The sequence below is a fragment of the Neurospora tetraspora genome (assembly GCF_033439725.1).
Source record: "Neurospora tetraspora strain CBS 560.94 chromosome Unknown B0H65scaffold_2, whole genome shotgun sequence".
In the NCBI taxonomy this organism is placed as follows: Eukaryota; Fungi; Ascomycota; class Sordariomycetes; order Sordariales; family Sordariaceae; genus Neurospora; species Neurospora tetraspora.
The window spans coordinates 5,604,614-5,616,948 of NW_026944384.1; the positions used below are offsets into that span (position 1 = coordinate 5,604,614).

Sequence of the window (12,335 nt, forward strand, 5' to 3'; positions counted from 1 at the left end):
ACAATAAATGTCAGGCCTAACAATTCTTTTTGCGGACAATTTGCGGGAAAAACGGCCCGTGCAGTAGCTAGATGTTAGTGCATGCGGGGTTCTGTATAGGGACGCCCGCGAAGAGCACTAACACCCTACCCGCACTTTTTTGGGGGTAAGCTGCTATTAGTATATAGAGGACTTCTTCAACGCGTCCGCGTTTCATCAACTTCAATCATCAGTTCGACACTCACCAACAAAATGCCAGACGAGTGGGCCAACGGGCGGGCGGGAAAGAGTGGAGAGCGGGGAACCTCAACTTTCTGTTGGGCCATGCTGCGGATCCTGGGCATTCGCTTCACGCCTAACCCTCCATACATAAATAACCCTGAACGACTGTTGGTGTCCGAGATCGAAAACACCATTTCGCACCAAATAAACACTTTGTTTACAATGAGAATGAACATTCAACTACACATTACTCTACGTATGCTATTAACGACTACATTCTCATTATTTCCATCTGCCATAAATGGAATCAGTACGAGGTGCTTGAGAAGGCGTTGCTCTCCACAAGAGGAGTCATAACAGCCGTCTGAACTTGACAAAGTAAGAGCCCGATACTGCTAATAGGGAGTTGACACTTGAAAGATGCCGGCGGATGAGGAGGTGAGTCTTGCTCCGACCTTATTTTTCATATTCTCCACTTCTTTCTTGCCCTTCCTACCGCTCAGTTTGTCCTCCTATGCTTCGCCACTTCCTATGTTTCCCTCCTTTCCCCCGGCGACTTTACCTCCTACTCCCCCAGCATTCATCTTTACTGAACCTTAAAGGCTGGGTCAAAGGCGAAAAGCTTCGCCGCGGATTCCCGAACATCATGGTCGGGACAGTAACGCGGAATATTCTTTCCCTGGGACTCGTAAAAGAACTTCGAGACCTCGAACTCGTGGTGCGGTACGCCCCAAGTAGAGCAAACCTGCCTCACCATGAACTTGTCCAACTGCGGCAAACACTCGTCGCACCAGTGATATCCAGACGGACCTGAACGTTCCGAGGTCGCCGCCTGAGCCTGACTCAAGATTTTCCCGCACAGCTTGTTCGAGCAGCAAAATGCCGCCATATCTCCGATGCCGTGGCTGAGCCTTTCTATGCCACGCCAGTGTTTTCTGAACTGCATCGGCTTGTCGTCACCATCCACTAGACTTTGTCCGTTGCTCTGCAATCCGAGCTGGCGGCAAAGCTTGTTGCGCTCGTGCCAAGCGAAGAAAAACATGAACCCTTCGGCACCCAGATTGGTCTGAGACAGCGAAAACCGGTACGGGTCGAGCGTGTGGACGGCCGGGTCCGTCATCATCTTGCCCACACCCTGCAGGTCGCAGACGAGGAACCGGCCATGCGAACGTTCAAACGTAAAATGCGAAAAGGCCTGAGCAGCCAGGTTGGATGGGTCTTCTGCGAGCTCGGGGTCGTCGTTGGCGTAGCCGGCGTTGCCGTTATACTTGATGTATTTTCCGTCGAGGAAAGGCTCGATGTACATGCACTTGCCCTTGCGCTCGCCCATGTTGTCACATTTGAAACAGGACGTCACCACAAAGTCGATTGCATGTTCCGGGCTGTCCCCCAAAAGCAGGTTGAATTCGAGCGCGAAGGCCTTGCAAAGAGCTTGAGAGCGCATGTCCTCCGCTAGGTGGGCAAGAGTGCGACGGCGTGAATCTTGGCCGCCGTCGTCATCGTCATCATACTTGGAGTTGTCGTCCTTGAATTCTTTAACGACATAACGGTTCGTCGAAGACTCGGTGCGCGCAAATGAGGCCAGGCGCAGTGCCCCCTCGGCGAAAGGTGTCTTGCGCTTGCGAAGATTCAGCTTCAGCACGCTGACGGTTATGTTGTCATCAGATTCCATCAGGTCGTCGAGCGTGTTACCTGTTCCCTTTAGAGGGGCGCAGCCGGGCATTCCGGTGACACTGCCACCGTTCACTGAGAATCCCTCTCCACTGAGAGTCTCGTCGAACCACTCCAGGTTGTCCCATTACGCTGGACCTTCTTCCAGCTTAATGCTGGGGCGGTTGCTGGAGACCTCTTCATCCTCATGAATGGATCCAAGGTCAACGCAGCTTGATTTCTGGGTGTTAGTCCCTCCCGGCACTCTTCTACTGCTTGCACGGAGAGTGAAAGCTCTCGTAGCGGTGCTAATAGCCGAAGTAGTGACGGCCTTCACGACGAGATCCTGTAGTGCGCTGAATGTGATGCCCAACTCGGCCTCTCGAAACAGCAGGCGGCCGCTCGGAAGCCCGTTTTTCTTACTGGGGTTGCTCACTTTGCCGCAGTAAGCGTTTTGCTTGCTTAGCATACAGTCGCCCCCAACGGCGGCGTACTCGTCCAGAAAGGCCCGAGCCATCCAGTCTGTACACGATCTGATGCGAAGCAGGACGTAGTTGATCTTTGAGCCTATCATTCGCTTGAGTAGTGGCTGATAAGTCAGTTTGTGAGGCTCGCTTCCTGGGTTGGGATAAGTATCACTCCAGTCGCCAAGGTTGTGCAGTGTACGGCCGTGAGGAGGGGCGTCGGCGATGTGAATGATGACTCGCGTCTGATGCTTCCAATTCGCATCGAGCGCTTGCTGAAGTCCCCCAAGAACATCTTCGGGAAGGTCATCTCCGCCGGTGGCGACTAGGCTGTCGAGGAAGGATCGCACTTCATCGGTAGACTGCGTAAAGTCCAGGAATTGGATATTTGGGTTGTCAAGGTGGTCTTTGTAGCCCACCATAGCAACCCTGACTTGGGATTTTGCGCTCTCGATGTATGGGCCCATTGACCCTGTGGTATCGATGAGAAATAGGAGATCGGTCGAACAAACAGACTTGAACAGCCCTGCCGTAGACCTCCTTGGCGCATTGGAAATCGCCTCACACTCCTGGCTCTTGAGCTGTCTAAGCCTGCATGCCTCTTCTTGTGTTGTCAAAGTCGGGCTGCTGGCCTTGAGTGTGAGCATATCTAACTGGGTGCGCAACCGCTCGTTCTCCTCCAAGATGTCTCGCATTTGTTTGCGGACATTTGTCTGAGTGCTACTCGAGGAGCCGAAGGGAGAGACAGAGGCCCTGCTACGAGAAACCGCATGCCCGTTACCGTTGGACTCGAGATCATCCTGTGTCGGGGTCAAGAAGCTTGCGGAATTGGTGGTTGCTCTTGAGCTCACAGTTTTGGAAGTTCGGGATGCTACAAAAGTATCGGTCGAACCAGTTGGGGTGAGGACCAGAGGAGTGCGAGAACTGGAGGTGCTGGACTGCGAAGGAGTCTTAAGACGGCCGTTGACTCTTGCTCGCAACAGTGCTTCGGCTCCTAAAGCACCACGTTCACGTCCGTTGCGATATATAGTGGTGGACGGCGTTGGTGCAGTGGGCATGCTGGATGTTGTGGATGCCGTGGACGACGGTCCCGTTCCGTGTTTGCTGGGGGGCTGCGCCATCTTCAGTCCGTGATCGATTCCCTGAGGAGGTTGCTGCAATGTTGGATGGTGTAAGTGGAAGAGATATCAAGAGACTGGAAGTCAAACCCTCAAAATGCGTGCGTGGGGTCGTCCTGACAAAGACCCTCCACTGGGACACCAAACGCCCTTCACTCGGGCACTAAAGGCGGTGACTGTTGACGGGTCCGTCAAATCGGCAGGTGCCCGATCTTACTTAAGGTGCAGGCTACCAGGTAAGTGAAAACCGGCAGAAGCGGCAAGTGTTGCGTAACCATGCAGGTCATGTAAAGGCAACAAGTGCCAGGAAATGTAATCATTGGAAAAGGGATCCTTGGTCCAGTCGGCATGTAGGGATTTTGTGTCCTGATATTTCACGGTGTTTTTCAAACGCAGAAGGGTTGAACGAGCAAGTGGTCGGAAAGGGCGCTTGGGCACAATCCTGGACGTTTCCTTCTAGAAAGTACTCGCTCTCCTTAGACCATTATTCCAGGCAAACTAACGCCTTTGGCTTCCACTACACGTACCATCATGTCCGTCGTCTTGTTTCTACAATCCAGCCCTGGTTTGTTTCTTAGTTTGGTACAAAAAACGCCCATTTCCACTCTCGAGCCACTGAAAGTGGAAAAGCATTCGGACTTCAAACGGACAGGTGCCGTAGGGGATTACCCTCTTATATTTTCCAATCTTCGGGAGCTCGAAGGAGACGGATAGAGGCATTAAAAACAGGCTTCTGTGGCGTATTAGGCCCTGGTCATTGTCCATCGCTACAAACGAAGACCAGTTTGAGGCCAATGAGAGCTCCAAATTGCCCCCTGCTCAACTTCTCAACCCATGGCCGAAGACCCAAACTAACAAACAAACCAGTATTGAGAATTGTACAGTCCATACTTCATCATGGTCAGCGTAGGACTCAAAAGCTCTTGGCTAGTTGACGACGATGGTGGCTGGATTGCGGTTGAGTTAATAGAATAGCGGTTGGTTGTTCAAGAGGTGATTGCCCACAAACCGAGAGACCTCTTCCATGAAAATGCATCAGTTCTATTGCTACCTCCCAAATCCAGGTCCCAAACACTCCTTCCCAGATGTTGTCCACGTTTCAACGGTAGAGAGGTATGCGACTTCCAAGATGGCTTGGACTGCCAATAAACGTGTAAGTCGCTTCCCGGTCCCCTGTTTTACAACCTGGTCATTGAAGCAATCTGGGAGCCTCCCAATGTCTTTCCTGCCTATTCTGATGTCCATGTGGTCTACAAGTCCACTATCTTTAACCTATGCTTCTGTCACAAGACGACACAATTTGTCTCAAGTGACTTCCTTCCCCCTCCTCACACAACACGACTAGGGATCGACTTTCTCTTGAGAGCGCAAGATATCGGAAGTTGCCTTCAGACACTAGGTAGTACTTCATCTCGTAAACAGCTGACCCGGACTCAGGAGAAGGAGTCTGGCTTAGATGTTAGTTTCGTCATTCCCCAATGATTCAAACAAGTCTCGACACGTTACGAGGTGCCTTCCAAGTAGAACCCAACTCTTCCATCCCATCTCTTCAACAAGGGCACAGCCCGCAACTGAGCCCCTCCCTATGGGCTATATGTATTACTTCCCGCGTAGTTACTTCCGTGGTAAGCTGGTAGGTTGGATGGCGCAGCGGTCCTGTGTGTCAGTCGACCCCCGCCTTCCCTCCTCCCCCCGGCTCTCATGTACGCTGCGCGTTCGAACCCGGAACCAGCTGTAAGTCCACATCTTTTTTTTGTTTCTTTTTTTTTCCTGCTTTCGTTGTCCTCAAGCTAGAGTCTAACTTGAGTGGATAGGTACTCAAACGCCGACGATTACACAAGTTCCGCAGTCCAGGGTTTACTCCCTGGTGGGGTGTTCTTTTGGCTTCTTTTCCTTTTGGGCCTTTTTGCGCCTCAAGCAACTCAATATGTGATAGATGACCACCATAGAGTTGCCCGTATCGTATCGCGTTGTTTCACTGTCTAAGTAAGTCTTTGTACAAGTCACACCGTTCCATCTCCCTTCTCCTCACCACCTTTAAACTTTTCCTCGTCATAGAAACCTTCCAACGCCAGGCCTAGCACAACCCCTCATCCCCCACAAACCTCTCCTTCCCCCTCCTCACAAACCTCACCGGCACATGCCTCCCTCCCGTCAACTTGAGCGTCACCACCGACTGAGCCTGATGAAGCGTGTCGTTCGCCTTCTTTTGAGCCTTCGCATACACCTCCCTCTGTTCCTCCACACCCATCTTCTGCACCTCTTCATCACTCGCCCACTCATCCACCGCCAACTCAACCGAGTACTTCTGAAACAGCACCGCAATGGCAGCGACCATCTCCACCATCGCAATCCTCCTCCCCAGGCAGGAGCGCGCGCCGTCAGAGAAGGGGATGAACGACCCTCTCACGGGCCGGAAGAGGGTAGGCGAGGTATCGAGGCCTTGGTACCCGCCGTAGTTCTCTTCCTGCTGTTTTTCCTCCTTCTCGTCCGCGGTTGACTGCCCCTGGGACATGGAAGGCAAGTACCACCTATCAGGCAACCACTCATCCAGATCACCCGCGTCTCCACCCTTCGTCTTGTCAAGAGCAGGCCAATACCTCTTGTTCCTCTGCACAGCTGATATAACCGGCATGACGGGCATCATAGCCGGCATCTGATGTTTTTGTCCTTCATCCTGCAACCACTGATCCGTGTCCGCCACTCTCTTGGGCGTGACCACCACCGGAGGAATCAGTCGCAGGGTTTCGTTAATCACGGCACCGATGTAACTAGCTAGCAAGGCGTTGATGCTCTTCTCGTAGTCCCACGTCTCTGGATCGGAATCCCGTCCAAAAATGGCGTCAATGTCTTGTTGAACTCGGCGCTGCGCTTCGGGGTGGATAGCCAGCTCAATCAGCGTAAAGTGCGTGACATTGGCCGTAGTCTCGTGTCCAGCGAGGGTCATGATGAACGCGTTGCCCATGATCTCGCTGTCCTCCAGCTTCGTCGCGCCGTCGCTCTTCTCCGAGGAAGAAGGGTCATACTTGCTCCTGACCAGCTGACCCATGATATTCATCCCCTCCCTCTCCTGCACTCCCGCCCGAATATCCTCCACCTTCTCTTTCAGGAAAGCGTTCATGTACTTGGTATAGTTAACTTTGGCCTCCCACGCCTCGTGCAACTTTGATCCCCACGATCCCCAACGTGAGGGAATCCGCTTGAGGATAGCAGAAGGAATAAGCAGCAAAACCACAATCCGCTCCAAAACCGTCGCCAACGAATCCGCAAACGTCATCGAATACCCGCTGGGCGGCTGCAAACTCCCGTACTTGGCCAGCTTCGGATCCACGTCACTAGGCATCTGCTCGTGCGGCCAAAGCAGCTTCAGTCCAAAGCCGACGTACCCAATGATATTCAGCGCCCAGCGCATGGTATCGTGTTCCAGAGTCGTAATCGTGCCCGTCATCTCCACATCCCCTTCCCCTCCCGCCTCTTGCGAACCAGAACCAGAACCAGAACCAGAACCAGAAGAAGAAGAAGAAAACCACCCCCCAACCATCCCCCCCGTCTGCCTCACCGCCTCCCTAAACGTATGACCCGCATTCCGCTCATTAAAACTCGCGCTGGTAACCTTCCTATGCATCCTCCAGACCTGTCCCTCAGTCGTAACCACATTGCTCCCAAAAATCTCCAGGATCCCATACTGCCGCGTATCCTTGGGGAACGCCTCCCGCCTGCTCATTACCGAATAAATGACGCCCGCGTCGGAGGTGTAGCAAGCCAGGCCGTTCCAGCTGGCCACCAGAAAAGTGTCGGAGCCTAAACGGGCAAAGTGCGAGCGCGGCGAGGGGTGGTATTCCCAGTCGGGCGTCATGACGAAGATGTAGGAGGAGTAGAGGCAAGAAGGAAAAAGGCGGGTGAGGATAGGCAGAAAAAAGTGGCGGGTTGTGAGCCAGAGGGGGGAGAGGGGGTAGATTGCTTTGTGGTTGCATCATGTTTAGTTTCTTGGTATGGTATCGTCCGTCTAGATGAGATGAGATGGGGAGAAGCGGAGAAGAAAGAACAACTTACGGGTAATGAGAACAGGATACCCAGCTTTACGGGCTTTGGCAATGTTGGTTTTGAAGCCGGCGTAGATCTTGTAGGTCGCCCAGGCCAGGAAGAGCCCGAAGAGGGCGAGGAGGTTGAGTCTCATGCTTGGTTACCAGGGAACAACACAATGAGAATCTACCGGTGGTTGAGAGAATTGTTGATAGCCAGTATCAAACAGGTTGAGGAGGGAAAGTGGTTTTTTGAGAAAATGTGAAGATCCTCCATTATTGTTGGAAATTTGGATGGGCGGGCGAGTTGGGATATGATGGCGCCTATCAATATCACAACAAGCCTAGCCGGGTAGGTCCAAGCGGGGAGTCGGAGATCCGGGTCCCGGGACACTAGCGCATAAATGACACCTCGATATAAACTTTGAAAGCTACGTATAACAGATGCTTTCCCTTTTTTGGGTCCTGTTGCTCAATTCTTGGATTCCGATTGCTTGGTTTACCGACTAGACTCACGGGAATATTCAAAGTTTGGGACTACCCGACATTGCTGTGGTTTGCGCCACCCACCGGCTATGGGACAGATAATGGACGGCAAGCTGGGAGATTGAATATGGCAGGCGTGGATGCGGATGTTTATTGCCCCTGAGCCTGTATCCTCTCCGGTTTCGACCCTCCTGATCTCCTCCGCTGGCTGGCTGTGTTACATAGTGACAACGGTGTAGGATAATCTGATTATATGGAAGAAGCAAAAATAAAGTCGCAGCAGCGGTCTATCAATCCCAGCGAACGCGGAGCTGCGGCTCTTTGGCCGTATCTTGTGTAGTCTGAACCAATAATGAGGTGCCCTATCCGTCGCAAGTGTATTCGCTTCGTCGTCAATCATACCCAATCGAACGTTGAGGTTGGAGATAGAGAACATGGGAAAGAAACAAGAAAATGAAAAAAGTGAAACGCGGGTCACCGTCGGAAACTCGGAACCCCTCTCGCCCCCTGCCAAGAAACAACATTCAACAACGTTGGAGAAAAGAGGCTTGCAGTTCTTCCGAACGGGAGGAAACGAACCGCGCCGCTTCCGACTTTTCGCAACGCCTTTCCACTGGACGGATAATGTGCAAGATCGAATCGTTGCTGGTCAATCTTGCAGAAGCTTGGAATTGTAACTTACCTCTACGCTCAGTCGTTGGTGCGCGTATGTAACAATGACAAGTTTCAAACTTACACTGGTGTGTCAATACGCTTGACAGTGTCAAGTTTAGCTGCCAAAACTGTCAGCGGCCCGGGAAACGAGGGTACTCCCGGCAGGCAGCTCGCATCTTGCCCCATAGCCCATCGTCCAATCACGAGCTTCGACACAACGACACTCCAACGTCTTGTCCTTGACAACAGCAAGGACACTCGACAGTTTCGAAGTACAGACCAGTCAAAAAGCTTGATTCAACAACTGGTACCTCTTTGTAAGAAGCCAGCCCTGTCATCCGGATTTTGCGCCCGAACTTGGAGCCCAGAGCCAAGATGTTTCGTTATTTCGCTGTTTCGTTTCGTTTTCACCTCAACCCCTCCGGCCGGCCGTCGATCATCAAGATGTGTGGAAGCTGAGGAGGTTCTGGTGGTCTGGTTTGGATCTCGTGAATGTGGGCGGCTCGGCGGGGAGGAGGGTCTGAGGAGCTCAGACGACGTCTGGTCTACGACATCAGTTGACACATGTCCGTGTCATGCATGCTGCACAGACTCGAGGCATGACATACATATGTGGGCACTGGACTGCGTAGACAGTTCTGGTGCGTAAATTTGGCGACCATTGAGAGGAAGCAGCTCGACAAGAGGCTTGGACAACAACTGGTACCTACGTGTGCCGGATGTTTGGAAATTGGAATTGACGGCTTCGAAGTTGCTGCCTGGCGTCGTCAAGGTTTTTTTTCCCAAGGCCTCAGAGAATCTCGCCCCAAATTTGGTACGAGTTGGCATGTGATGCCGTTTGGCTGGCTGTTTGCCCGTGGCCTAGTGTTCCCACATCTTGACTGACTGCTCATCAAGTTGGTTCACACTCCCAAGCCCGGCGTTGGACGTTTGGGTGAAGTTGAAACTTTCATCCGGACTGAGTCCTGGCTCTTCCCCAGAAAGATCAGCTCGACGCCATTTTTCCTTGGGTTCTCATCTGGTCTGGTCTGAATAGCGGCATAGGGAGTCATGCAACTTCCGTCTGCTCGTCTGGTCTGATGATTATGGCGGGTAAGTAACAGCATGGTTGTCATGTCGGTGGAGAAGAGTGCAGAGAGGTGGCGGGCGTTTCAAGGTAGGTACACATGCTAAGAAGAGCGGAATTGCATGTCTGGCTGCCTGGTTGTGCCCGGGCAACGATTCTCTTCGACCTCCCGAACCGTCACCCACCTGGTGCCACCCACCTTCGCGACCAACACTGGAAAGTTACGACAGAGTGATCGCATCCCCATACGCCGGATAGCCCTCATTCGAGGGGTAGGAAGCCTTGATGTGATTTGTGTTGAGCCCGTCGAGTGTAGCTCCCGTCACGAGTGTCTCATGCCGTTCTGTAGTTCCTATGTCGTGAGGGGAGACCCAGCAATCGGAGAGCTCTCCGTCTGGTCCGATGTTGATTTTCTTGTGGAGTATGGTGCTGTACATCCGGTCTGATGTCTTCTTCTACCGAACGCCATGTACATCCCATTCTTTATCTCGTCTCAGTTGCAGCAGGAGAGTGCGTCCGAACGTGCTGTAGACACAAGGTGCATCATCCTTGGGCCTGCCTGGGTTGTGGGCTTGTGGACTTGTGGCGACCGGTGAGGAGAAAGGGGGGTCCGTCTGTAGGTAGTCCAGTGGTAAATTACAAGCTGCTTGAGTCGCGATTATGAGCTCGTGTCCAAGAGGGGAAAATAAGGAGGATTAACTTACTTGTCGACAAGCGATTCCTGCTCGTAATTTTCAGGCAAGGGCAAGAGAAGAGGTAATGCTTTACTGGCTGGGCTCGTCGGCCCCAGAAATGACCTGCTCTATTTCCGCCGAAGGGCAGAGATTGAGGGGCAACTTGCTGAAGTGAAAATATGCAGATGTAGTAAACCTAAGGCCAATATCGGTCTTTTATGGACGCGAATCAAGGCCACGATTTGCACAAAGTAGGCGAACCAAGAAAAAATGGGAGAATTGGTTTTTTTCAAGGGCGAACAGAGGATGAGGCAGAATGCCCCGCAGTCTTGAATAAAAACAGAGAATGAACCATGGTGGGTAACGACTGCCACAGGTAGCTAGCAGAGGTAGCGACATGTGTCGATGAGAGAAACGGGTCCCTTGACCGCGGGGCTGATGGGGGGCACCTGCCGTTGCCGTGTGAACATCATGATGACCAGGGCAGGAAGGAAGGACCACTAACTTGAGGGTGTGTGGAAGAAGGGACATTGGAGCCAACTGGTGCGTAGGCGCACAAGAGATGGCATTTTTGAGGATGACAAGTGATGATGAGAGTAATGATGTTATATGAGGGTCCGGTGTCTTCAACTCTAGCAAAAAAAGAAAAAGAAAAAAGCGCTTTCAGGATAGTCAAATGCAAGATGTGATTTATCACTGAAGCATGCGATTAACGAGTGCTGACGATCGTGATCGGAAGTGCATAATCACGGATCCCGAGTCGTGATTCTCGCTCCCAGAGGAGCGGCGGTGGGAACAGCTTCACGGATGAGTGCAACCACCACGAACATACAAGTAGGGACAAGCTGAGTATCACATATCTCACTTTCAATCACCGTAGTCACGAACTTTTTGTGATGTCAACCAGGCTCTATTATTTTCTCCCTATCCTAGCTACCATCCATTTTCTCCTTTCGCTTTCTCCAGCATCCCCCTTTTTCCAGCATCCCTTAGAATGCTCCTCTATCATTAGGCAAAGTTCAAGATAAAAGAACCATCGCAGCAGCTATACAAACGCGCGCGCATGAGAACCAATTGAAGGGCAACATCATCCTTGTCTTCTTCGCAAAAGCAACTGAACTCAAAGAGACTGTATGCTGAAACACAAAGAAAATGTCGTCGTCTATCGTAAAGTCATTACCTCGTGAAGAATGCAACGAAAAGAAGCAAATCGTTTCCTCAAGATCAACTGATGATGTTCCCTAGGCTTCCCTTTTTTTATCTTTCCCTTGACCCATTGATATTTCCTCCATGTGTGCAACCTTCCTGTTCCTTCCTATAAGAATGCAAATTACCTAGGTAGTTTTGTCCACATCCAAGCTGTTGAAATGGCTGTGAATGTGGCATGCTTTTTTTTTGTGATTGTTTTCTGTTTTTCTCTTTCCTTCCTTTCTTTCCCTCCTTTCTCGGCGCTTCGTGTACTTGCGCTCGTTTTCGCTTCATCCCCGTGATGAATCAATCTCACCAACTTCTTTCATCCTCGCCTTCCTTGTTGAATTCGTGTTTCTCCTGAATGATATCCAGGATTTCCGTTCCTTTCCATTATGTGATGACCTTTGTGTCATCCTTTCCATTCCGACGATGACCATTGTCATCCCTTTGGTGAAAACTGCCACTGAACCGCTTCGTCTCTGTCAAAGACTTTCTGTTGAAAGAAAACCGTTGTGGCAGTTTCCTGATGTTGTTCGTAGCCGGGTAGTGTGAATGCCACAAACCGCCGTAGCATTTGCAAACCATGCATGGTAAGATAGATAAAGAGCAAGACTGTGAAATGAAATGATACCAGCTGGAGGGAAAGCTGGTTGCTGAAAAAAATGCATATTATGAAGGAACTTCTGAGCGAGAAAACCTTGCATTGAAAAAAAAATCAAAACGCCTTGCACATGCTCTTTTCCGACTCTGTCGATGCTGTTGCTGTTGCTGTTATGGTTGCTGCTGTGTAGTTCCAAGACGCTTACGCC

General features: G+C 51.5%; 2 protein-coding genes across 2 annotated transcripts; both read right to left on the minus strand.

Annotated features, from left to right (window-relative positions):
- Positions 1-321: 321 nt before the first annotated feature.
- On the minus strand, positions 322-3,436 carry B0H65DRAFT_556564 (uncharacterized protein; the record flags this gene model as incomplete). Its single annotated transcript, XM_062830055.1, is given in 3 exon segments — positions 322-946; positions 956-1,964; positions 2,004-3,436. Coding segments are annotated over 3 exon segments (2,601 nt in total). The 3' UTR covers positions 322-787.
- A 2,074-nt stretch (positions 3,437-5,510) lies between these two features.
- On the minus strand, positions 5,511-7,730 carry B0H65DRAFT_520542 (cytochrome P450; the record flags this gene model as incomplete). The annotated part of the gene is made up of 2 exons (XM_062828732.1): positions 7,487-7,730; positions 5,511-7,393 (listed from the first exon to the last, which is right to left on the minus strand). Exons 1-2 carry the CDS (start codon positions 7,608-7,610, stop codon positions 5,511-5,513), a joined length of 2,007 nt encoding a protein of 668 aa, XP_062685107.1. The 5' UTR covers positions 7,611-7,730.
- Between the last annotated feature and the right edge of the window lie 4,605 nt (positions 7,731-12,335).